This window comes from Solanum stenotomum, chromosome 11 (genome assembly GCF_019186545.1).
Source record: "Solanum stenotomum isolate F172 chromosome 11, ASM1918654v1, whole genome shotgun sequence".
Lineage (NCBI taxonomy): Eukaryota > Viridiplantae > Streptophyta > Magnoliopsida > Solanales > Solanaceae > Solanum > Solanum stenotomum.
In genome coordinates, this window is record NC_064292.1 from 41777450 (window position 1) to 41802818 (window position 25369).

The 25369-nt window shown below is 32.8% G+C and overlaps 4 protein-coding genes across 4 annotated transcripts; 2 read left to right on the plus strand and 2 right to left on the minus strand.

Moving 5' to 3' along the window:
* Positions 1-1710: 1710 nt before the first annotated feature.
* Positions 1711-6643, plus strand: LOC125843621 (uncharacterized membrane protein At4g09580-like). Its single transcript, XM_049522771.1, has 4 exons — positions 1711-2226; positions 4126-4396; positions 4513-4683; positions 6234-6643. Exons 1-4 carry the CDS (start codon positions 1943-1945, stop codon positions 6363-6365), a joined length of 858 nt encoding a protein of 285 aa, XP_049378728.1. The 5' UTR covers positions 1711-1942; the 3' UTR covers positions 6366-6643.
* A 431-nt stretch (positions 6644-7074) lies between these two features.
* LOC125843611 (calcium-dependent protein kinase 11-like) lies at positions 7075-11015 on the minus strand. Its single transcript, XM_049522754.1, has 7 exons — positions 10292-11015; positions 9365-9508; positions 9094-9246; positions 8899-9014; positions 8041-8208; positions 7620-7844; positions 7075-7420 (listed from the first exon to the last, which is right to left on the minus strand). Exons 1-7 carry the CDS (start codon positions 10860-10862, stop codon positions 7280-7282), a joined length of 1518 nt encoding a protein of 505 aa, XP_049378711.1. The 5' UTR covers positions 10863-11015; the 3' UTR covers positions 7075-7279.
* A 4464-nt stretch (positions 11016-15479) lies between these two features.
* Positions 15480-16670, plus strand: LOC125843632 (short-chain dehydrogenase reductase ATA1). The gene is made up of 3 exons (XM_049522785.1): positions 15480-15609; positions 15735-16108; positions 16229-16670. The coding sequence occupies exons 1-3, from the start codon at positions 15551-15553 to the stop codon at positions 16651-16653; spliced, it is 858 nt and encodes a 285-aa protein (XP_049378742.1). The 5' UTR covers positions 15480-15550; the 3' UTR covers positions 16654-16670.
* Positions 16671-16858: 188 nt separating this feature from the next.
* Positions 16859-25185, minus strand: LOC125843631 (subtilisin-like protease SBT3.17). Its single transcript, XM_049522784.1, has 3 exons — positions 24986-25185; positions 17554-17647; positions 16859-17029 (listed from the first exon to the last, which is right to left on the minus strand). The coding sequence occupies exons 1-3, from the start codon at positions 25154-25156 to the stop codon at positions 16962-16964; spliced, it is 333 nt and encodes a 110-aa protein (XP_049378741.1). The 5' UTR covers positions 25157-25185; the 3' UTR covers positions 16859-16961.
* Between the last annotated feature and the right edge of the window lie 184 nt (positions 25186-25369).

Consider the following 25369-nt stretch of genomic DNA (forward strand, 5'->3'; position numbering starts at 1 on the left):
CAAAATCCAACACAACAAGATTTAGAATGAACCCACTCCCCTTCATGTACTTACGCCTCTGCATATTGATGGCCATACACATACTTAACTATTATGACAACACATTCAAAATATTTACTAAAAATTTTGCGAAACATTATTAAATACCAATTCATTGATTTGATGTTCGGAAAGTTGTTCTTCATCACTTTGATTTTCATCAAGTTCATCAACTTTTTCAGTACCCACAATTTTTTATTTTTTTTTTGGACGGTCGGATTTATTACTCTTGTGGGTATAAGATCATGTCGAAATTTAGATATGCTCTTTTCAATCATTTTAGTCGCAGAATCTATATTTTTGAACAATTCTTGCGTAATGCATATATCAAAAGAGGAAAAATTCCCAAAAAGCTGGTGATTATATGAGATACCTCTTGTAATCCTCTTTAAATCATACATTAAAGTGAAAATCACATGCTTTCCCCTTCCTAAAACCCTAGGAAAAAATGACGAAATTACTAAATACACATTATGTATATAAAATCAAACAAAATATATGATATATGAATATTAATGATGATTACTAATCAATCTCGAATACCAAATAAAATTCACTAAAATCCAAATCAAAACGGTAAAAATTCTGAAAAATCATAAATAGACAATATCACGAAAAATCTCAAAGAAACTCTTTGTGATTTAAATCTTTTGCTTGATTGATAAGATTTCTAAAAAATATATTGAATATGAAAGAGAGAATCGGGATTTCGACTTTAAGAAGAAAGTATTTTAAGAAGGAAGATGGAAGTAATTTGAAGTGAGAGAATTTGGTTGGAAAGCGTGACAGAGTAATATGGAGATTATCTAGTTAATTTTGGCCAGTTGTGGGCCTTATTAGAGAAAAATAAGGAATTACATTTGGATACATTTAATTTGTTATATAACTAAAATATTGATATTTTTAATAATTATTTTAAAGGATAGATATTTTTATCAATTATATTAGGAATTTTAACTAGTTAGCTAATTTTTCTTAAATTTAATGAACAATCTGTTTTATTCTTGCTATTTAACATTATTCATTTTTCAATGTTTAGATGACGTATACTCCCTCTTTTCCTAATTACTTGTCCACTTTTGAATTGACACACCTATTAAGAAAATAATTAATGACATAGTGAGTTTACCATTTTACCCTTATTAATTATGAAGTAGATGAAATGCTCTACATTTTTTAAGTCATTTAATTGAGGATATAATAGGTAAAAAGAATGTGTCCTTTCTTGATTTGTCAAAATGGACAAGTAATTAAGAACAACTATAAAATGAAAATTGACAACTAATTAGAGACAGAGAAAGTATTTAGTAAATGTAATTTGGTAAAATTACTCCTATCATTTTTAATGCTTCTTAATTCATATGTCAAGTTAATAATAAACAATTATTAATAAATTTAGAAAATATTAATTATGCAGATTTTCTAAATTACACAAATTAAAATATCCTCCCCTCGTGCACCACTTCCCATCTTAGCTCTCACTTTCTTTCAATCTCCACCAAATCAAGAAAAGCATATACTTTATAAAAAAAGGAAATATCCCAAACAAAAAAATTCTATAATAAATAAAACAATATAAGAAAATATCCAAATCCCTAACTTATATATTTCTCCTTTCTCGTTAGCAGTTTTTTTTTTCTTTCTTCTTTGTGTATACTGTGCTGTAAACCCAACTCCCAATTCTCTGTTTCCGGCTAATTTCATTCATTTCCATTCGGATTTTTCAAAAAAAAAAAAAATCTGGGTTTGTTGTGTTCTTGATTTAGCTTTAGTTTGATAGATTTTGAGTAATTTATTGGGATTTTTCTTTAGCTAGATTTGTGAGCTGAACAACACTTGGAAATTTGAAGTTTGTGATTGGATCAATATGATTGAAGATTAGAGACCATTGTTGTTAATTTCAATGGCTGCACCGAGAAATATAGTGGTGGACACAAGTCGGTTGGTTACAAGGGATGAAGAAGAGAAGAAGAGTATGGATATGTCGTGTGCAGCTGAATTGGATTCGCCAACAGCTAAGAGGTTTAAGGAAGGGAGGTTTCCATTGTCAAGTTGGGAATTTGCAGCAGCTTTTGGGGTTATTTTGGTGTTCTCAACAGGATTGTTTTGCTTATACTTGTCAATGCCAGCTGCTGAGTATGGTAAATCGAAGCTGCCTCGTACCATCTCCGATCTACGGATTCTCAAGTAGGCTCACTTTTGACATTGCTTTTTTTGTACTTATATTCCCTTACTTTTGGTATTTTTGTGATCTTTAGGTAATGTATTGGAAATTATGAGTTGAAGTTGATAAACTAGTTTTTTTTTTTTTTTTGTGTAATGATACTGCATTTCTGGGATGGATAAGCTCCTGTTTTGACTTAGATACTACTATATATTTGTATTTAGGGCAAATTCTTTTCATACTTCAGGTAGTTTTGTTGTACATATGCCTTGTCTCAAGTTGGTGGTTCTTTTAGTCAACTTTATAGATTCTTCAAGGAATGGTGTTGCCATTAGTGGCGGAGTCAGCATTTTCAATAAGGTGGTTCAAAATATGAAAAGTGAACACATGAAAAAGCAAAGGGGTTTCAACATCTACTATGCATAAAAATAATTTTAACCATGTATAAATAGTGTAATTATGCCCACTTTGTGGGATTTTACTGGGTTAATGTTGTATAAATACTGTAACTTTCCACTGAAGGGGGTTCGGATGTACTTCCTTGACCCTACTTGGCTCCGCCCCTGAATTTGTCATTTAGTGGTTATGGCAGGGGTTCAGTTAGTAATTGGATATTCCAACTCTTAGTTACTTCTCAGAAAAGCACTAACTGTTTGCAGTGGCTCATGTGGCCAACCTCCTACAGCTGCATTATGAGTCTATGCATTTTTAGGCCTCAAATGTTCCTGAGGTTTGTTGATTATAACTTTTTGTATTAGGAAGTTGTTCTTGTGGATGTCACAAATTTTTCTACTTGCTTCTTGTAACCTTTTAACCAATATTCATGCCCTCCTTCAGTGGTGTGACCAGTCTATGCATTTTAGGCCTCAAATGTTCCTGAGGTTTGTTGATTTTAACTTTATGTATTAGGAAGTAGTTCTTGCGGATGTCACAAATTTTTCTACTTGTTTCTTGTAACCCCTTAACCAATATTCGTGCCCTCCTGGATGGATTGTGACTTTCTCATTCACTTTAGATTCCCCTCCCTTGATATTTGTGAAGGGTTGTGGCTTGATCATTGATTCAAACTCTTGTGAGCATGGATGTGCACTGCCCCCTCAATAAGTGATGATCATAATCTTAACAGAAGCAAGTATGAGGAGGCAACAGATTTTACCCCTTTTTCCTGTTGAAGATGTTCAGGGTAGCACATTATTCATATGCTATGTTTTGTGTTTGTCATTTTGTTCAAAATGAGTAAAGCCCACATCTTTATTTTCAAAAGCTTGGACTTTATCAGAAATATTTGGAGACAATTAGATCATCTTTAATTTTCTTATGGAAATATCTGACGCGAGAAATATGCGAAAGTAACATTGAGAAAATTAAACAGACATGATACACATTGACCCCAAACATTTGGCTTGGGAACACCGATAGTAGCAATTACAAAAAGTTTCAGGTACGGTGCAAGTATAGTAACTAGGCATCACCTGCAGGATTTTGGTTTGGTGGTAAGAGCGCAATGCGTGATATGTGGGTTAGGTGCGCGTTGTGGGTTCAAATTCTTCCCAAGTAAAAAACCTAATATTTAAGTGGAAAGGATAGAGGGATGGCCCATTATCCACTGAGTTTCGAACCTTGCGCTACTGGCTTTCAGGGATTTCTTGTTTGTCAAAAGGAAAGAAAAGTAAAGTAAGTACACGTCTAATATTAGCAGTCTTTCTCACTGGTGGTCCCCACCTGAATGTATTGCTGCTCTATGATTGAAAATTTTCATGTAATTTCTGCTAATGATGTTATACTTTTCTTAATTTGGGTTTGACACTATATCTCTTGCTTTATGAGGTGTGTCCTTATTTTCTCAGCTGGTTCTGTTTTGTTTCTTATTTTCTCAGCTGGTTCTGTTTTGTTTCAATGTTAATATTAGGCTTTTTTTCCAGGGATAATCTCGGAATGTACGCTGAAGTCTACCCCACAAAATTTATTCTTGGTTACTGCTCAACATACATATTCATGCAGACATTTATGATTCCTGGGACAATTTTCATGTCCTTACTTGCTGGAGCACTTTTTGGCGTTTTCAGAGGGCTTCTCTTGGTTGTCTTTAATGCAACAGCTGGTGCATCATCCTGCTATTTTCTGTCTAAATTGATCGGCAGGCCTATAGTTAACTGGATGTGGCCTGAAAAGTTGAGATTTTTCCAGGCAGAGGTCTGTAATCTTCTTAAAGCGATTGCTAGTGATGTGCTGCCTCTTTATCTACTATATTCATCGTAGCTTTCTTTCTGGTGCACACCGCACACTAATGTGAAATGTTTTGGTTTTAGATAGCCAAACGTCGCGATAAGTTGCTCAACTACATGCTGTTTTTGAGAATAACTCCAACATTGCCAAATCTTTTCATCAATTTGGCATCTCCTATTGTGGATATACCATTCCATATTTTCTTTTTGGCCACCGTGATTGGTCTCATCCCAGCTGCTTATATTACAGTGAAGGTAAGTCTTTTTCTGTTAATAGTAGCGGTTTCTTTCTTCCTTTTGTTTTTATTTTCCCTTCCCCGCTTTCTCTTCATCTTGCTTGTCTGTATTTTCTGCTTCTTGAAGTCTGTTTTAGACTGTTGTATCCTTGAATCGATTATTGATACATCTGGTAAAGAAGTTCTAGAATAACTTGCATGGTTCATCTTCAACAATGCTAGTGTTATTCGTATAGTATAAAATAAACCATGATTAATCTGTTGGTTAGCAGGAGAGTTAGCTACCACAGATAAGTTGCGAATTTGTGGGAGTGATGGGGCGGTTTTATCAAGAGCATTCTTTGTTTAACTCCAGTAAAAGAAAAAGGAAAATACAGTGGACTAGTGAACTGAGAAATGTTGGGCAGAATAGTATGTTGAAATACTCTGTAGTTAGGGGTGTCCAAAAACCGAACCGACCGATAAATCGAACCGAAAAAAATGTTATTGGTTTATTGTTACTGAATTATTGAGTTAACGGTTATTTAATGGTTTTACAAAAAAAACCTATTGGGTTATTGGTTCGTTATTGGTTTTTTCATATTGGGTTATTGGGTTAACCGATGACCCATTAAGAATATAATAATTTACTATTTTAATTTTTAGTTATACATATATATAATATATTAAACAAAAAAATTAATATAATTGGGAGTATATTATATTAAAAATATAAAGACCCTACACAATAATTAACACTACTTAATAGTTAACTCTCCTCTCTGCTTTTAATTATTTAACCTTTAGGTTTTACTTTTTAGTATTACTTCAGTTTGTGTTTTTGTTTTAAAATAACGTAAGAACTTCATCTAGTTGGGTCTTTTCTTTATATATGATTTACCATAAGCATGACCTCATTTGCTATTGTTTTGACTTTTGTCTATGATTTGGTTTTATTTGATTCTCTTTATTGCATAAAGGGGACCTCGTTTTATATATTATGGTGATAAAAAATTGACCAAGACTTTGTTGTGATGGCCAAAATACAGAAAGTTGGTCCTTGTTGTCCCATTTGGGATGATTATTTCGATGTATGCGTATCACGTCAAATTATTGGATAAGTCATATATTTGTTTTGAAAGCATTTTCTTATTGATTAAACCGAAAATCGAACCGTTAAAGACCTAAAACTGATAAACTGAAAACCGATAACAAATATCTTATTGGTGTTGTTATCGGTTTAGTATATTTAAAAACCGAAAACCGATAAACCGAACTGATAATACTTAAAACCGAACCGAATCGACCAATACACACCCCTATCTGTAGTTGAATAATTTGGTGATTGATCTGCCTTGTGAGCTTGTACCTAAACCTTCTGAGGGATTATTTTTTGTGTCTCTCAAGTCCCACCCACACCAAAGATCCCAACAATTTGCAGCCAACTTAGCTTTGGGCAGGACTCGAGGCTGAGCTGGCACATTTTGGTTGATATCTCGAATGTGTCAATATTGCTTGTGCTATCCAACCGATCATTCTTTTGCATCATTCTGACCTCATAAGTGCTACTGTCATTCTTCAATTTTCTAGGCTGGCCTAACCCTTGGGGAACTGAAGTCCGTCAAAGATCTATATGATTTCAAGACCTTGTCTGTGCTTTTCCTCATTGGTGCTCTCATAATTTTGCCAACTATCTTGAAGAGGAAGCGGATATATGAATAGAGATTTCTTGACGGACCAACAGATTGTACCTTGTAAAGGGACTTGAAGATTTCTTTATTATGACTTCACCACAAATTGGAGTGGCAGCCGGCAGGACTCAGGTAACAGCCTTTCATTTTCCAGTACCTGAATCACAGCGGAGAAGGCATTTTCAAGTGACAGACAGATTTGCCTGCGGCAATCACAAGTGCTGATAAGTATTCCATACTGTGTTCTTTGCCCTTTTCTTATATTAACTGGATTACTCCCTGTAATCGGTTGAAACCAAAGGTGATAGGCTATAGTATTTAATGTAATGCGAAAAGTAACTCACAGTAAAAAGATTATGATTGTAATACGATAATATTGTCATTGCAATTCCCTTCATAGATGAATGCAATGTCGCGAGCTATTCTAATGAATTGTTTTTCGTCAAGTTCATCTACAAAATTTGGTCAAAAACTCGTAGCTGGGAAATATAGTGAATGGTCAAGGAACTCATTGTTCTCCTTTTGTGCTCTAAAAAATTAGTGAAAGAATTTACCCAAGTGCTCATTTTATGGCTGTTTTCGTCTATTTTCTGCAGAAAACATGCAAAACATGTTACACAGTTGATTTTTTAAAGGCAGCTATAGTTGTTTGCACATATAAAATGTGTGTGAATCATCATTACATAGACGTTCATGAAAAGGAATTCTAACTTCTCCAAATTGAAGGACAGGTCCTCTAATTGAAAAAAGGAACAACCACTATAATTTACCTTAATAAAAAAGTGTAATAATTTAGTTAAAGTTGGTAAAAATACAATATCTGTATAACTATGTCCTTAAGCCAACTATGTAGGCTTCTGAATCACAAGAATTTTTTTTAAAAAAAAGTTACATTGATAAATTGGATTTAACATTGATGATGCTATACAAATGGAAAACAATCTCCTATTGACCATTGTCACTGTCACTGGCACCAAGAGCATCTGCCAAATTGAAGGTCAGATTGCCTCTCATTGTTCTGGCTGCCAGTCCTGTATTTCCCTTCTTCATCATAGTTGCAAATTCCCCATAATCTATGCGTCCATCCTGCCAAACGAAAAAGATTATTAACTCGGAGATCTTGAGTACAAATTTCACGGCCTTTCAAAGAAACCAAAATATATTTTCACGTGTTTGGTTGATGAAAAGAAAAAGAACTACGTTCACGTGTGAGGAGTACGTTGAGACAAACCAACTAACATCTGTAATTCTCCTGGAACATTAATTTAAAGTTATGGGGACTTACATTGTCGATATCAATTTCTTTGATAATATCTTCCAATTTAACATCACCTAAGCCAAACTCTTGGCAAGCTTGTTGAAGCTCATCAATGGTGATATAACCACTACCATCCTTGTCGAAGTAGGAAAATGCAGCAAGCAGATTCTCCTCCCTCTCCATCTTGTTCAAATGCAATGTTGCAGCGATGAATTCACCATAGTCGATAGTCCCATTGTTGTCAAAGTCAGCCTACAGAAAACATACTGGCCATGTTATTTTGCTGCTTGTGTGGAATGGACTATAAGTCTATAACCCCTACGGTCCTATCCTTATCTACTGAACAAATCCTACTACCAGTTGTCCAAAGAGGTCACAATCCAAACTGAACATTTCACGAATAGCCAATCAGGAACTTATATAAAGAGATGGAATAAAGAACAAGTACCGCGCTCATCAAGGCCTTGATTTCAGACTCTGTTAAGTCAGATCCTACTCTTTTCAAACCATGTTTTAGTTCCTCATATGTGATTGTTCCGCTGTTATCTGTGTCAATCATTTTGAATAATTGCCTTAGGCCGCCTATTTCTTCCTCCGAAAGCCTTTCTGCTATGACCTGTTTAGATAGTAATTCAAGTATAAAATCAACGCAAGCATCCAAAGTTTGAACTAGGTAAAATCTTGTATTATAGATGGAGGATCAGAAAAGATAGTTTTTTAATTTTTTTTGGTCCAAGAATCAGCCTTTCTCAAGTAAATTCTTGCTGAACTGTACAGAAATAGGCTAAATATACTTCGACAGTACCAAGTTTTTTTTAGAGGAAATGGAACTTGATAGCATGACGTTAGTAAGAAACTAAGAATGTCATTGCGCATATTTAGATCTCATTACCTCTTCAACAATATCAAAATACACATTAAGTCCAAAAGTTTTCATGATTCTCTTATGAAAACAAACATTTTTCAGTCATCTTGAAATACACCAAGTTCAGATTCCCAAATGGCAAAGCACTAGGGAAACAGCAAATGATAAAACTGCTTTTAGGTACTCAGTGAACGGCATCGTGCAACGATATCAGATCATAACATAAAGTAAGCATGTTGATCCTTCTACGAGTGAAATTATCTTGACAACATTCTAAACATGTTTGAACATAAGAGGCCAAGTTGAAACTGCATCATATCTTCATAACAGCTAGTGCAGAAATACTTATGTGAGGCATATCATATACCAAACATCAAAACAAAGATACAGCTAAAAAGCTAATTAAAAGAAAAGCAGGTAAGCTTATAAAAGAGTACTCACTCGTAAAGCCATCTTTTTAAGTTTGTTCATATCATAGAACTGCTTTAGGCGCGACAAAACTGCAGAACCCAAGGGTCTGTCTGGAGCAACATTATCATCCACAATCCAAGGATGACCTGAAAAAATGAACAAATTAACTACCAAGCCGAAGATGAAATAATTGATTTTGCGACCAACTTCAAAAGCTTAACACACAGAGAACTTGATGCGCAGTTAATCGTGCTCTAGGATCCCTGGTGAGCATCTTCTTTACCAAATCTTTTGCACTATCAGAAATCTGAGGCCAAGGTTCTGATTCAAAGTCTATCTTTCCTTTCAATATCTGTTTGAAGATACCATTGTCTGTCTCTGCGAGTCAAAAATTGAGAAAAGAAAACTAAGCATGAGAGACAGAAGTAGAATTAGTCTTTGATCTTCCTGTTTAAAAAGAAAGATGCTACAAAATAATCAGAAGTAAAAATTTTACCAGCCCAGAAAGGTGGAACCCCACATAACAAGATATAAAGGATGACTCCAGCACTCCAGACGTCTATTTCAGGCCCATAGTATTTGTGCAACACTTCAGGAGCAACATAATATGGACTTCCAACAACATCTGAGAAATACTGCCCTGAAAGGCAAAATAGGAAGGAGGAAGATAGTTGGTTACATTATTAAGCACACTCAAATTGTCCAATACTTCATCACAAGCACAGCAGATCATTGAAAATTTTGATCATAGAGCAATCAGGAATTACCATGCTTAAGATGCGACTATGCTTTACACGAAGTGCATAATGGAAATTTATATTTGGTTCAATGTTATGTCTGTACGGAAGCTTTTATGTCCCTTCCTTTAACTCACTAAAGGAGTCTTTTTACCAGATTGTTTTTACTGCCACGCTTTGTTTTACCCAAGTTTTTTTTTCCTTAATTTGTCTAAGATCACTGTTGAGAGATGAAACAATTGCATTTAACAAGTCAAGAAGAAGAATCTGACTCTAAGATGGAGGTAAAAAAAGGACATATCAACAAAAGGCATAATACATAAATATGTGCTTTAACTTGACTTCAGCTAACATCCATACCCTTCAACTTTGAGTGTGCACAAGTAGACATTTAAATTTGTATAAAATTCAACAAGTACACATGTGTCCTACGTGACATAATACATGTAGAACTCCACGTAGGACATAAATTGTCATGTAGGATGTCACGTAGGATGCAAATGTCAATCAATGCAGAAAAAGAAGGTATCTTCAAAAGAAACTAACACAGAAAAAGCTAAAACAATAATATAGAAAAAGGATGGTTTTCAAGAATGTCATCAACAAGAAGCAATGAAAATCATTAAATTTTAACCAAATGATGAAATTACACCAACCCCATGAGCAAATTCAAGAAGAAAGCAAACCTGGCTTATAGAAAATAGAGAGACCAAAATCAGTAGCCTTAAGCTTAGCATCTTCATCAGAGCTATCAAAAAGGAAATTCTCAGGTTTGAGATCTCTATGCATAACCCCAAGAGAATGACAAGCCTCCACAACTTTGACAATAGTTTTCATCAATTGTGCAGCTTTCTTCTCAGTAAAATGCCCCTTTTGAACAATCCTATCAAAAAGCTCACCCCCTTTACAAACCTCCATAACAATATGTACAAAAAGATTATCCTCATAAGTCCCTTTAATCCTAACAACATAAGGGTGTTCAGACAAATGATGCATTATCTGAATCTCTCTCCACACATCCTCATAATCTTCCTTACAAAAAAGCTTCCTTTTTGGGATTGTTTTGCAGGCATATTCAAGACCTGTTGCATTCTCTGTGCATAAATAAGTTGTACCAAATTGACCTTGCCCTAGTTTCTTCCCAAGAGTATAGTGCTCACCTATTCTTGGGGTTTGGTAAGGAAGAACATTCATACATGATTTTGTTGATGATGAAACTGTTGGGGGTTTGCTATTTTCAGATTTAGGGATCTCCATTTTTGCTATTCTTGAAATCAAGATTCTTTTTTTTTCTTCTTTTTCTTGATAATGCTTTCTTCTATTGTCTAATCTTTTAAAAAAAAAAAAATTCTTGGGAAGGAAAAGGTATGTTGTTTGTTGATTTTCAGGAAATTTTATGAATTTATGTTTGTTGTTAATGTTGATTCTTGTTTCATGATTATCTGGCGGGGAATATGGTGTCTCAAGTTGACTTGGACTTGCGTTTGGGGTAAATGAAGGGAGTCACGTTGCATTATTTAAGTGAAAATGTCCAACTCATCCTTAACTTTCCACTTTGAATCAATGTTTTTCATGAATATTAAAGAAAGTGAAAGATCTCGTCAACGAATTTCGAGGGAAGGCACATCTATGTCAGTCGTTAAGAGTTTTGTTCATCAGATGAGTCAAATTTTTAATCGATGACATAAATGAGTTTTTTTTCTCAAAATTCGATATAAAAATATGATTTAATTAATGACGTGGCCAAAAAAATGGTTCTGCAAAATTGAAATTATTTTCGGTTAACAAATAATGGTGTGAATGAATCTTTTGTCAAACTAAAATAGCAAAGATGAACCAAACTTTTAATGGATAACATAAATAAGTCTTTTTTCAAAGTCAGATAACATATTTTAACTTTTTTCCCTTAAAGAAATAATAGGCCAAACACATAAACAACCCCTCAAACTTGCTCTCATTTTTCATTTTGACAGTCCAACTTTAAACACTAATACTATTTTTTATGATTTTTTATTTATTTATGTTCTTCAATTGCAATTTCTTATTTTAAAAAATAGACGTGTGTCTGTTAATTTTCATAAAAAAAATTAAACATTCGCGAACGAACATAAAGTTTTTGAAACAATAATATTATTTTTTGAGATTTCTCTGTATTTTTGCATGAAAGTAAATTGACGAAATTTTTTTTTTATTTTCTTTCTTAAACATTCAATTAAATTAAATAACACTACTTATTTATTTTTTCTTATCATCTAGGCTATCTAAAAATAATGCAAATACTCACTTTTTATTTTTAATATAAATCAATACGAATAAAAAAACTCATCTTCAATACGGTAAAAAAGACTCTTGTTCATTACTAATAACACTACTAAAAAATGTTAAAACTCGACTAACTTTGTTAGATTGTCGGTGATTTTTAAGAAAGAAAACCAACACAATTTCGCCGGTTATTTTTCACACAAAAATACATAAAACTCTTAAAAAGAAATTATTATTTTTTAAAAAGAATTTTTTTTAAAACTAAAATTAACTGACACATGTCGATTTAAAATAAGAAGTTGCAATTGAAGAATATATATAAAAATAAAGAAATCATAAAAATAGTATTTCGTGTTAAAATGATACATAAAAAATGAAGTTTAAGGGTTAAAATGGAACAAGGCTAAGATAAAGTGCCAAAATGAAAAATGCGGACAAGTTAGAGGGGTTGTATATGTGTTTGGCCTTATACAAATTAAGGGCATAATACATCAATATGACTTTTAAGTTGGCCTCAACCTACAACTATTATCTTTAACTTTGAGTGTGTACAAGTAGACACTTAAATTTGTATAAAATTGAACAAATAGACACATTCGTCCTACATGACAATTTTGTGTCCTACGTGACATCCTATGTGTATTATGTCATGTAGGACACATATGTCTAGTTATTCAATTTTATGTAAGTTTAAGTGTCTACTTATGCACACTCAAAATTGGAGGACATAGTTATTTGTTGAAATCAAGTTAAGAGTCATGTTTATGTATTATACCAAATTTAAGTGTATGTATTTAGACGAAATTAAATAAGGCATTTATGTGTTATATTAATATTAAATGATGCATTTATAGTCCTTAGAATATTTTAAAGTGGGGCATTTTCAGTTTTTGTCAACCTTTTTGGTGGAAAACTAAAGGAGAACTCATATGCAGCTGTATACTTTTGGTAGTGTATCCACGATAACGTATACTTGACATAATTAAGTGGAAAGATATTCTTTGAATTTTTCTTCTATTCATCTTTTTTTTTTTATAGGAATGATAAAACTTATATTTCCTCCGTCCAATTTTACTCGTCATTGTTTGATTTGGCATAATCATTAAGAAAATAATTATTGATATATGTATGTTATCAAACTATTTCTATTAAATAATGTTGTTTAGTATTAAGTCTTGGAAAATGATTTGAAGAATAAGTATTTAATGTTGATGGTAAAATATGAAAAAAATAAATTGTATTTTCTTGATATGTCAAAATGACAAGTAAAATTGAAAATCTATTTGAAGAATAAGTGACAAGTAAAAGTAGAGGTGTATAAAACCGAACCGAAAATCGAATCATACCGCAAATCGAGTCAAACCGAAAAAAAATCCGACTAATGATTTTGTTTGACTTGATTTGGTATTGAGAAAAAAAACCCGACTATACTTGGGTTGGTTTGGTTGTAACTAAAAAAGGTCAACCCGAGACTAAACCAACCGACCTTATATATATAATTTTTAAAATTTATTTTATATAAAAGTATTTACTTTGATGTAATTTCTAACTATTCCTTATACATTTTCATAATTTTTATCTTTTAACATATTTTTTCAAGACTTTTTAGACTTAGAATTTTTAATGGTCTAATAAAGGTTATAGTCCATAGATATTAGTAACTCTAATAAAACTCAATTCAAAATCAAATCAATTCTAATGCTAACAAAATAAATTAATTATACACTAAGAATGACAATAATGTTGAATATTTGTTCTTTAGTTTTACATTGGTTTAGACATTTAAGATACATAATCTAATTTTAATTTTTCCTTAGCGTTTAATCATGTAATTAATACTTATTAGACTTATTTTAGCATGATTTAGTACTTTTAAATTATGATCATTTTCATTATAACTTATCAATTTGCAATATTTGTTTTATAACGATTTTATTATTATTTTTTATTGAATATTTCAGTGTCATCACTCATCTTATATTTTGTGCTATTTTCTTTAGAACACCTTAGATAGTTGTATTTTGGTTAGACTAAAGAAATATTTGGAGCACAATTAATTATATGTTTGTATGAATACTTTACCAGAAAAGTCCAAAAACCCAAAAAAAATTGAGGTTTATTAGTTTGGTTTGATTTAAAAAATTAAAAATTTGACACAAATGGTTTGGTTTGGCATTTGAAAAACCCGAACCAACTCGAAAAAACCTGAGGTTGAAAAACCCAAAAAAGTCCGAGTTTTATTAGTTTGGTTTGGTTTATAAATTTGACACAAATAATTTAATTTGATATTTGAAAACCTGAATCAAACCGGTCGTATACACCCCTAACTAAAAGTGAACCGTATTGAATCAACCAAACGCATACAACTGATTAGGGGTGTACAAAACCAAATCAAAAATCGAACCAAACCGCAACCTGAGTCAACCCGACTAGTGGTTTGCTTTGACTTGGTTTGATTTTGAAAAAAAAACCCGACTATATTTGGGTTGGTTTGGTTTTAACTAAAAAAAACCAACCCGAGACCAAACCAACCCGACATTATATATATAATTTTAAAATTTTATTTTATACATAAAAATATTTACTTTGATATAATTTTTAAATATTTCTTATACTTTTTCATAGTTTTTATCTTTTAATATACTATTTCAAGTTTGAAACTTAGAATTATGAATGGGCCAATAAAGATTATAGTCCACAGATGTTGATAATTATAATAAAGCTTAAATCAAAATCAAATTAATACTAATGTAAAAAGAAAATCAATTCAACACTAAGAATGACAATAATATTGAATATTTGTTCTTTTGTTTTACATTGGTTTAGACAACTAAAATACATAATCTAATTTTAATTTCCTTTAATATTTAATCATGTAACTAATACTTATTAAACTTAATTTTAGCATGATTTAGTACTTTTAAATTATGATCATTTTCATTATGATTTGTTAATTTGCAATATTTGTTTTACGCGATTTCATTATTATTATTTTTGTTGGATATTTTAGTGTCATTAATCATATCATATTGTGTTATATTTTTAAGAAACATCTTAGATAGTTATATTTTGGTAGGACTAAAGAAATATTTAAAGTACAAGTCAATTATATGTTTGTATCAATACTTTACCGGAAAAATCCGAAACAACCCGAAAAACCCCGAAAAAACCCGAGGTTGAAAAACCCGAGTTTTATTGGTTTGGTTTATAAATTTAAAAATCCGACACAAATGGTTTGATTTGATATTTGAAAAACCTGAACCAACCCGGTCATGTACACTCCTACAGCTGATTTAGTAATTTCTAAAGTTAAAATGGAACATATCACTATTCAGATTTCATATTGATCATTCTGTTAAATCTCAAAATGTTAAACTTGAAAGTTCATATAAATTAAAGATTATAATCAGATTTAAAAAATAATTAATGTCCTCTTAAAACTAATATTTTGCTAATGGAAAATCCAGGCGTGAAATGCATTTTTTTCCCCTCATGTATAACAAAAAATATTTCTGGTAGGATATAGTTGTAAAACAAAAAATATATGACAAACCTATTTTCCGTTTGCTATTAATATACTTGGTCACATTCTCTTCACTGGAATTATTTACTATTTATACATAGTTAATATCTTTGATCATTTTGTTAAATTTCAATTGTTGTTATCTTGTACTTGGATTAAAATGGATCACAATAATAGTGAAACAAAGGATACTTTAGTACAAATATTGTCCCCCCAAAGGTTAGTATTTTGATATTCAATACAAACTTTGAACCTATACTTATTGGCATTTCATTGAATTTAAATTATATTACTAATCGTCTTTCAGTCAGTGTATAGAACTTAAACTCTTCGGAATGTGTCAGGTTGAGGGGAAAAGTTGCGGTTATAACGGGCGGTGCAAGAGGAATAGGAGCAGCAACAGCAAGAGTTTTTGCTGAAAATGGAGCTCATGTTGTGATTGCAGATATACTGAATGAAGTAGGTACAAGTTTAGCTGAATCTATTGGAGGTCGTTACGTGCGATGCGATGTTTCGAAAGAAGAAGAAGTTGATTCAGCTGTGAAAGTTGCAGTAGAATGGAAAGGAAGATTAGACATCATGTTCAACAATGCTGGAATTGCAGGCTTTGGAGGAAGCATTACAAACATCAAAATGGATCAGATGATGACACTCCTTGCTATAAATCTTCATGGAGTTGTACATGGCATCAAACATGCTGCACGGACAATGATAGCAGGCAAGTAACTTTTGAACGAGTCAATAACCTGTCTACTTTTTAACTCATCCACATAACTCTGTGTCAAGTCAAAATCGGACAAACAAATTGAAACTGAGAGAGTACATGTTGTTTGTGCAGGCAAGCGCGGAGGCACGATCATATGTTCATCAAGTTCTGCTGCTATTATGGGAGGATTGGCATCTCATTCCTACACAATGTCTAAAGAGGCAATCTTAGGACTTGCAAGAAGCACAGCTTGTGAGTTAGGGGTTCACGGGATTCGAGTAAACTGTATTTCACCTCATGGTGTTCCTTCTGAGATGCTTGTGAGTGAGTTTCAAAAGTTTCTTGGTAATACAGAACTAAGGCCTAATGAAGTGAGTTCAATTGTAGGGGAAAGAGGAAGTCTTCTACGTGGGAGAGGTGGAAGATTAGAAGATGTAGCACAAGCTGTGTTGTTTCTAGCTAGTGATGAATCTGGCTTTGTAACTGGACATAATCTAGTTATTGATGGGGGTTACACTTCAGCTTTTAGTCAAATGAGTTTTATATACAATGACTGAAGAAAAGAATAGAGGTAGTTAGTCATACATTTCTCTATGTACTTTATGAGTAGAATATGTGCGTCTATTTGTTCTAAGTTTAAGTGTCTACTATCCAAAGTCGGAGGGCATAGATGTCAGAAGGTCAAGTTTAAAAGACACAGTCTATGTATTATGTTTCGTATCACATGTTAAACACATTCTACTTTCATTTATTTAAGCACGATTCACATCACCAAGTTTTCCGACTGTTAAAACATAGATCACGAACGTATACACACACATATCAAGGTAGATTGGTTTTGTGATGGAGTTGCAAGAGTTGGTTTTCACATACGCTCCGGTCCATGTAAATGGAGGGTTTTGCTTGGGACAATTTGCAAGACCCCAGGTTTTTCTGCCAAAGAAAAAAGACAATTTAGTTATGCTATAAAGCCATAATATATGCTGTTGTATTGGGCTATGATAAGAAGATGAATGTCCTCCAAGCCACCAATGACTAAATTTCGAACAAGTTCATAATCTTAGTCAGGAAAAGAGAAAATCTGGATATGCATACCGTCTCCGAAACCAGTTATAAGGTTTCTCAAACCGAATAAACGAATGGAAGATGCTTAAAAATCCTTCTCAACTCTCATTACAACTACATGTAATAATCATCCTGAAGGAACTGAATAACCTCATGTTATCAAAATACGTAGGCATTAAGCATTTTGATAGGAAATATAAGGGTATAAGCTTGATCATTTTTTTTGTAAGATCTAAAAAGATACAGAGAAGAGGGGGTCTAGGGCCTATCACAAGTTCGTGAACTCATCACTTCTTATTCATTCCAAAACAAATCATTGAATCATGTGGTATTGAGGACAGGGGTGGAACTACGAGGGTGCAAGGGGGTTCAACTGAATCAATAAAACTTACTTGCAAGCTCAGAAACCTGCTCAGGAGTCAGCTTGGCAGCGAACCCACTAGCCGCATGCTTGTAACTGTAAATCAAAGCCTCCTTTGCAGCATCCTCACTTTTTTACACAAAGATCAGTCAGTAAATACTTCAATCTTTACGTATACCGAATAATAGAAATGCACCTGTACCGTAAAAAAAAGGGGAATCTGGAAACTCAACAACTTATCAGCTGATCGGAGCCCTTTAACCAAGCATGCATAATTATGATTTACTTTTATCTGGTACTCACTTATAAAGTTTTGGTAAAGTTCAGCATTGATTTTGTTATTCGTCTTGTATTCCCAAGATACTTAGAAGAAAATTTTGAAGAACTTGGTAAGACACAATAAAGTTTAAGAACATTTTCACAACTAGAAAATTAAATCTAGTAGAGAAACTAGAATCAGAAACAGATTAGAAAAAATATACGAAATATTTTTTCTTAAAGAAGAATTGTTGTCAATCTGTGTTTAAAAAATCTTACTGATTCCAACAAACTTTGCAGAAACACGAAGTTACCAAAGTTTAATGAACCAGTGAAGAACATAAATTAATTCACAAATCTAAAATCTGTAACACATACCAGAATCTAGAAAAACAGAAAGAAGATCAAGCCCACTGAATGCACAGTGTCCCCTTAAGGAAATTATTCCTCTCTAGTATCTGAGGTTTGATTTGGAATATGTCCTCCCAGGATAGAATGATCTCAATCACCAGTGTATTGATACCCAAAACACTGGTGTCAGCAAGCCATTGAACAACGACAGTAAAGAGTAAAGTACACTTAGGATACTAGATTTAGTAGTAGAAGAAGTCCAGAAAAAATCTATATTTAAAATGAGAGGAAATTTCTCAATTTATAGAAAACAAAGGGTAGTGTGAAAAGGTTCTTATTGTGCCTTACCGGAAAGGTCACAAACCTTTGGAAAAGTCACAATCTTTCGGAAAGGTCACCACCTTTCATAAAAGTCACAACTTTTCATAAAAGTCACAATTTTTTCATAAAAGTTGCAACTTTTCATAAAAGTCACAACTCTTCATAAAAGTCGCAACTTTTCATCAAAGTCACAACTCTTCATAAAAGTCGCAACTCTTCATTTTTCATTCACCCCTTTTAAAACCCAACAATCCCCCGCATGAATGGGGAATGACTCCAAGACAAAGAAACAGACAAATATGTGTACTTTACAAGCAAGAATTAATTGCATCCGAATAAGTAGGTTTCCCCTTGGACTTTCCGTAGTGAACATATGTCGGATATACTCGGTCAATCGGTAGATGTGATATCTTTGAACCGTCGAGCTTTGGTGTATACCTAGACAACCATATGTCACACAATTAACCCTTTACCGTTTATGGTTCTTACGGTTGTGTTCGTTTCAGCCATGAACACCTCCTGATTTCATGAGTGTATAGAGAATAAACTTTTGACAATAATTCTCTTTGAAGCGGCTTACACTTCACACCCACATAGGTGATTTCTAACCGTGTTATCGCGTAGATACACTATTTGGTCAAATCTGCCAAACTTAGCAAATCATTAAAAACATTAAGCTTTAGTAACTCATTAACAAGCCTTAATGTTGTATCCATCATGAGAATGGATTGAGTTTGTTGACAACGCCAAACCATCAATCACAACTTTGTTTTCTCCTTGAATCTAGCTCTTAGGATCTCCAGTCTGCTAGATAGAGTTACCGCCATGATGACTTGTCCTAAGCCGTAAACACATTCCCTTAGATGATCTTTAAACTTTCTCTCTAGTTAGGCCTTTTTGTAAGTGGATCCGACACTTTATCCTTTGACTTTACATAGTCAATTCTGATAATTCCACTAGAGAGTAGTTTTCTAACGGTATCTTGTCTATGTCCTATATGACTAGACTTTCCGTTATACATCATTCTCCATGCCCTACCTATTGCATCTTGACTATCAAAGTGTATGCATACTGATGCCAAAGGTTTGGGCCAAAAAGAATATCTATCAAGAAATTCCGGAGTCTTTCAATTTATTCACCGACCTTATCTAGAGCACCTAGCTCAGAGATCATTGTAGAGCTACGATACATGTCTTTTTTTTTTTTTTTTTTTTTTTAAAATATTTCCAAGAGATTGCTCCTCTACCAAGAGTAAATACATATCCACTCGTGGATTTCACTTCATTTGTCTAGTGATCCAATTCGCATTACTATAGCCTTTCAATACTGTTAGATATTGTTAAAATGCAAGACATAGTTTTAAGTATTTTGTAAATACTCCAAAACTCTTTTCATTGTCATATAATGAGTTCAATTGGGATCACTCGTGCACCGACTTAGTTTATTAATAGCAAATGTTATATCTGATCGCGTACACTTCGTGATATACATCATACTTCTCAATACTTTAACACAATTCAATTGTGAGTCACTTTTGCCTTCACTCTTTTGAAATGCAAAGCTCACATTTATTGGAGACTTGACAATATTGAAATCCAAATATTTGAACTAGTCAAATACCGTTTCAATGCAATGAGACTGCGAATATGCTAAACATTATGGAGTTCTAAGGATTCTTACACCTAAGATCGCATCAGCAACTCCAAAAAAATTCATTCCAAACTTGCTTTCTAGCATACGTTTAGTAGCATTTAGTGTCAACATATCACCAATTATACAAACAAACAATGACCTAGTGATTTTAATGTAAACACATTTTTTACTTCCATCATTCTTAAATCCATTTACCAACATAGTTTGGTCAAATATCTTATGTCATTGTTTGGGCACTTGTTTTAGTCCATAAAGTGACTTAACAAATTCGCACACTTTCTTTTCTTTACCAGGAACCACAAATTGGGTTGTTCCATGTAAATTTCTTCCTCCAATTCTCCATTTAAGAGAGTTGTTTTTACATTCATTTGATGAATTTGAAGGTCATATACCACAACTAACACAATTAACATCTAAATGAATGTAATTCTAGTTACTGGTGGCGAGTATGTGTCGAAAAGATCAAGACCTTGTTTTTGTCTTGCTTTATATCTGTCAACAATTCCATCGACTTTCATTTTCCTTTTGAGGATTCACTTTGAACCCAAAAGTTTATTTCCTGGGGGAGATCAACCAACTTCCAATAGGATTGCTCAAGATTGAACCAATCTCACTATTAACACCATCTGTCCAAAAGGATGAGTCTACAGAAGACACAAGAAATGTTACAAAATCATATTCGAAGAAAGTAGATGTCCTTTGACATTTACTACACCTCGAAATATCTTTATTAAGTACATTCTCCTTTTATTCTTTCCAAGGTCGTTTAGACCTTTCACTAGACTACTCAAGTCTAATATTAGAGTCCACTGTCTTAGGTCCTATTTTAATCCTTTTAGAAATAGGAACTTGGACTTTGGCTACACACCCCCACACTTTGAAATATTTCAAGTTGGATTTCCTTCATTTCCATTTCTCATATGGAATAGATTGTGTCCTAGAAAAACAAAATTTTCCATTGCTTTCTTTATGAAAAGGCAAAACTTTTTGTTGTTTCCTTTGGCAGTAAGGATAGTTCCTCCGCACAAGTTTTGTGGTAAACCAAAACTTATAAGTAATGCATTGATCATTTCCTTCAAAGTTCAGTTTTTTTTTCCCCATTAGATTGAGGTGAATAGGGCAGCAGTTTGATGGATAATTCCACTTTTCAAACATATTTCTGCAAAATGAGATTTATACTCTCCATCCCTATTACTTCTTATCTTTTTCCCAACTGATTTTCAACTTCAATATTATATTGTCTAGATGTTTCTATTGCTTCATCCTTACCATTCAACAAATAGACATAGTCATTTCTAATGCAATTGTCAATGAAAGTTACGAAATACTTTTTTCCACCATGAGATGGTGTTGACTTCATATCACAAATGTCAGTGTAAATCAATTCTAAGGGATTAGAATTCCTTTCAACAGATTTATAAGAATGATCAGCATACTTAGATTTCACCAAACTTGACATTTTTTATTTATTGTACTCAAAGTTAGACAAAACTTCTAAGTTGATCAATTTTCCTTACAAGGTTTTGTAATTGACATGTCCCAAGTGTTCATGTCACAAACAGTTTGACTCAAGCAAGTAAGAACAAATAAAAATATTGAGTTTGAAAAGCTCTCCGCGAGGTAGCTTTTTCTCATAGATATTTGTTCCTATTTTTTACAATTATGTATGACACAAACATTGTTTACAGTCATCACCTTGTCAAATGTCCTTTTCAGCAGGACCTTTCCATGACTTTCAATTTGATTGTTATAGAACTACCCGTGAATAAAGTTTCATCAGTTCCAATAAAGGCAATATAAATGTCCTTTTCAGCAGGACTTTTTCATGACTTTCAATTTGATTGTTATAGAACGACCCGTGAACAAAGTTTCATCAGGTCCAATAAAGGCAATATAATCCAAATGTTTCATTTACAAAACATAACGAATAACTATTCACCAATATTCATGTCTATGCAAATACTTTTATTATAATAGACATATATTTTCATGAAAAATCACAACATTTTAAGTGACACTTTTTCATAAAAGAACACAATTATTTTGAACAAGTGTATATATAATTTGGTAGTTTCACACTAGTCACATCATATACTAGTAATAGAGAAACTCAACAACCACAATACCGAATATACTCCAAGAATTTTGTGGGTCTAACATAATACAAAAGTATCATTGAATTTCATATCTTTTGCTCCAAAATTAAATTAGACACCAAGTCTAATTTTATCTTTATCATAAGCAAAGAACCCCCACATTTTAAATATGATCTCAAAAATATTTTTCAAGTATTTGAAAATAATTTTTTCACATATTTTCCCAGACTATCAAAATGTCATTGGCACTATGAAACCTCTTTTGGAAATATTATTCTACAAAAGAATTATATTGCTTCAATTCTCTTTGACAATATTTACATAGTGTCAAAGTTCATTCATAGAGGCACAAAATCACAAACTCTAAGTCACTGGTATTTTTCCATCTATCACAAATAGACATACCACTTAGTATTTAGAATACTAACAATAAAGACAAAAAAAATTGTACAATTTGTTTCTATATAACAGTGAGTTTATAGAAAGTCAAAAGTACAACATTGACTTATTATGTGAAGTTTTCATAATTTTTCAAACCAATTGCATAGTCTGATTTATCCAGAGTAATAAACTACAAAAGTTTTTAGCCTACAAAAATCAGACACAATCAAATTTCACGTGGAGTACAAAACTACAAAAGTTTTTTTTTTTTAGTCTCCAAACATAATTAAACATATTCTTTATCACATAGAAATGTTTTTCTTTTCAAATAGTCTTCCAATTATAACATTTTGACATACTATTTTATCAAACAATAATGTGCATCTCTCATTTTGCAAACTAAATAATTTTAAAGGCAACACTATTTGCCAAGCAAAATTCATTCCACAATATATGGTTTGCAGATCTTTTTCCAAAGATACACATGATAAAAAATCAAAGTTGTTAACTCTTAGAAACTGTTTTCCTCCTTAGACAGAATAATAAGAAGGTTACCTGGTGTAATCTTTAACCGAAATACCACCACTTTTTCTGTATATTCTCACTTCGACCTTGCTAAACAAAGCACCGAATTCTGGAGTAGTACTGCGTTAATCTTCTACTTCCATGATCTATTTCTCTCAATTAGTAGATTACAAGAAATACCAACAGTATAGTAATTTCCTTAAGATTGTTGTTCATCTTGTATTCCCAAGATACTTAGAACAAAATTTTGAAGAACTTGGTAAGACACAATAAAGTTTAAGAACATTTTCACAACTAGAAAATTAAAACTAGTAGAGAAACTAGAATCAGAAACAGATTAGAAAAAATATACGAAATATTTTTTCTTAAAGAAGAATTGTTGTCAATCTGTGTTTAAAAAATCTTACTGATTCCAACAAACTTTGCAGAAACACGAAGTTACCAAAGTTTAATGAACCAGTGAAGAACATAAATTAATTCACAAATCTAAAATCTGTAACACATACCAGAATCTAGAAAAACAGAAAGAAGATCAAGCCCACTGAATGCACAGTGTCCCCTTAAGGAAATTATTCCCCTCTAGTATCCGAGGTTTGATTTGGAATATGTCCTCCCAGGATAGAATGATCTCAATCACCAGTGTATTGATACCCAAAACACTGGTGTCAGCGAGCCGTTGAACAACGACAGTAAAGTACACTTAGGATACTAGATTTAGTAGTAGAAGAAGTCCAGAAAAAATCTATATTTAAAATGAGAGGAAATTCCTCAATTTATAGAAAACAAAGGGTAGTGTGAAAAGGTTCTTATTGTGCCTTACCGGAAAGGTCACAAACCTTTGGAAAAGTCACAATCTTTCGGAAAGGTCACCACCTTTCATAAAAGTCACAATTTTTTCATAAAAGTTGCAACTTTTCATAAAAATCACAACTCTTCATAAAAGTCGCAACTTTTCATCAAAATCGCAACTCTTCATAAAAGTCGCAACTCTTCATTTTTCATTCACACCTTTTAAAACCCAACAGATTTTAGTCTTTACAGGAAAAAATATACATATCTAGTTACAGGAATTTTGATGGTACTAATATATTAGTTATCGACGGTCTCGTACTATTTGACAACAACAACATACCTAGTGAAATCCCACAAAGTGGGGTCGGAGAGGGTAGAGTATATGCAGACCTTACCACTAACTCGTGGAGGTAGAAAGTTGTTTCCAAAAGACCCTCAGCTCAAATTGCACAAACTGTGTTCTTTTTTTGGGGGGTGGGGGAACCTCTACAGGAAAGAATACCTCTATCTAGATAGATGATTTTTTTATATTACTATAGTATATTAGTTTTCAATAGGTATCATACTGTACAACCTAACTTATCAAAAGTCCACATCAGAAGGTTATTCGGTTGGGAACAAGTTATCCGGGATTAATTATCCCGAAACAAGTCATCACACTAGGTATAAATGGTGGGATAAATTATTCTAGGACTGCCTAATACTTCCAACCAAACGCAAACGCATGATAAAATAGTCTTGCATTTATACCTGGGATAATTATACCTTATATCTCACACCAATATATATATGTGTGTGTGTGTGTGTGATTTGGCCGTAGAATTCCAAAACTTTAAAGATATCAAGAATTGAAGCGTCAGAACAACAAAAATGCAATATTTAACACAATTAACAAGAATAAGTGTGTATCCACTTTCTTTTCTACCACTTACAACATGCCAAAATTAACAAGATTAATGGGGAATGTGTTTGTCTATGCCCAAAAAGGTTTATGCAAATGAAAGTACAAGAAGAAAGACAAGTCCAAACATGAAATTAGTAAGAATCAAAATCTACACAAGCAAGAAAATGACAGAAAACAAAAACCTGCCTGCCAAGAACAGAAGCTAAGGTCTTGATATGAAACTCCTCAGGTTGTTGATCTTGAGGATTTTCAGTATGAACAATATACACTTTTGCTTCTGTGGATGGTGGTTCAGAATCTGTCATTGCTGCAACAAAAAAGTAAACCAAGAAAATGATTTGGATTTTCTGCATCACTTTGCTTTTCTTGATAATAATTAACAAGGTTATAATTAATCTTAGCAAAGTGAGGCACTTGAAACTTTTTTATTTAACAGAAAAGAAAAACAATGGCCCTGTCTCTGCTGCAGGCTACAGCTGGAGGACTTTGCCACGCGTTGGTTGCATGCCTGCTTTACCAGTTCGGTTTTGGCATTTTGCCAAAATGTGAAATAAGAAATGGTCAGT

Coding starts and splice junctions, on each gene's coding strand:
- LOC125843621 (XM_049522771.1), top strand. CDS start 1,943: ATGGCTGCACCGAGAAATATAGTGGTGGACACAAGTCGGTTGGTTACA. Junction 2,227..4,125: donor TCCGATCTACGGATTCTCAA/GTAGGCTCACTT, acceptor CTTTTTTTCCAG/GGATAATCTCGGAATGTACG. Junction 4,684..6,233: donor CTGCTTATATTACAGTGAAG/GTAAGTCTTTTT, acceptor TCAATTTTCTAG/GCTGGCCTAACCCTTGGGGA.
- LOC125843611 (XM_049522754.1), bottom strand. CDS start 10,862: ATGGAGATCCCTAAATCTGAAAATAGCAAACCCCCAACAGTTTCATCA. Junction 9,015..9,093: donor AACTGCGCATCAAGTTCTCT/GTGTGTTAAGCT, acceptor TCATTTTTTCAG/GTCATCCTTGGATTGTGGAT. Junction 7,845..8,040: donor TCAAGGCCTTGATGAGCGCG/GTACTTGTTCTT, acceptor TGTTTTCTGTAG/GCTGACTTTGACAACAATGG.
- LOC125843632 (XM_049522785.1), top strand. CDS start 15,551: ATGGATCACAATAATAGTGAAACAAAGGATACTTTAGTACAAATATTG. Junction 15,610..15,734: donor CAAATATTGTCCCCCCAAAG/GTTAGTATTTTG, acceptor GGAATGTGTCAG/GTTGAGGGGAAAAGTTGCGG. Junction 16,109..16,228: donor TGCACGGACAATGATAGCAG/GCAAGTAACTTT, acceptor TTGTTTGTGCAG/GCAAGCGCGGAGGCACGATC.
- LOC125843631 (XM_049522784.1), bottom strand. CDS start 25,156: ATGCAGAAAATCCAAATCATTTTCTTGGTTTACTTTTTTGTTGCAGCA. Junction 17,648..24,985: donor CTTCTGTTCTTGGCAGGCAG/GTTTTTGTTTTC, acceptor TAAAAAAGTGAG/GATGCTGCAAAGGAGGCTTT. Junction 17,030..17,553: donor GCAGGTTTCTGAGCTTGCAA/GTAAGTTTTATT, acceptor TTTCTTTGGCAG/AAAAACCTGGGGTCTTGCAA.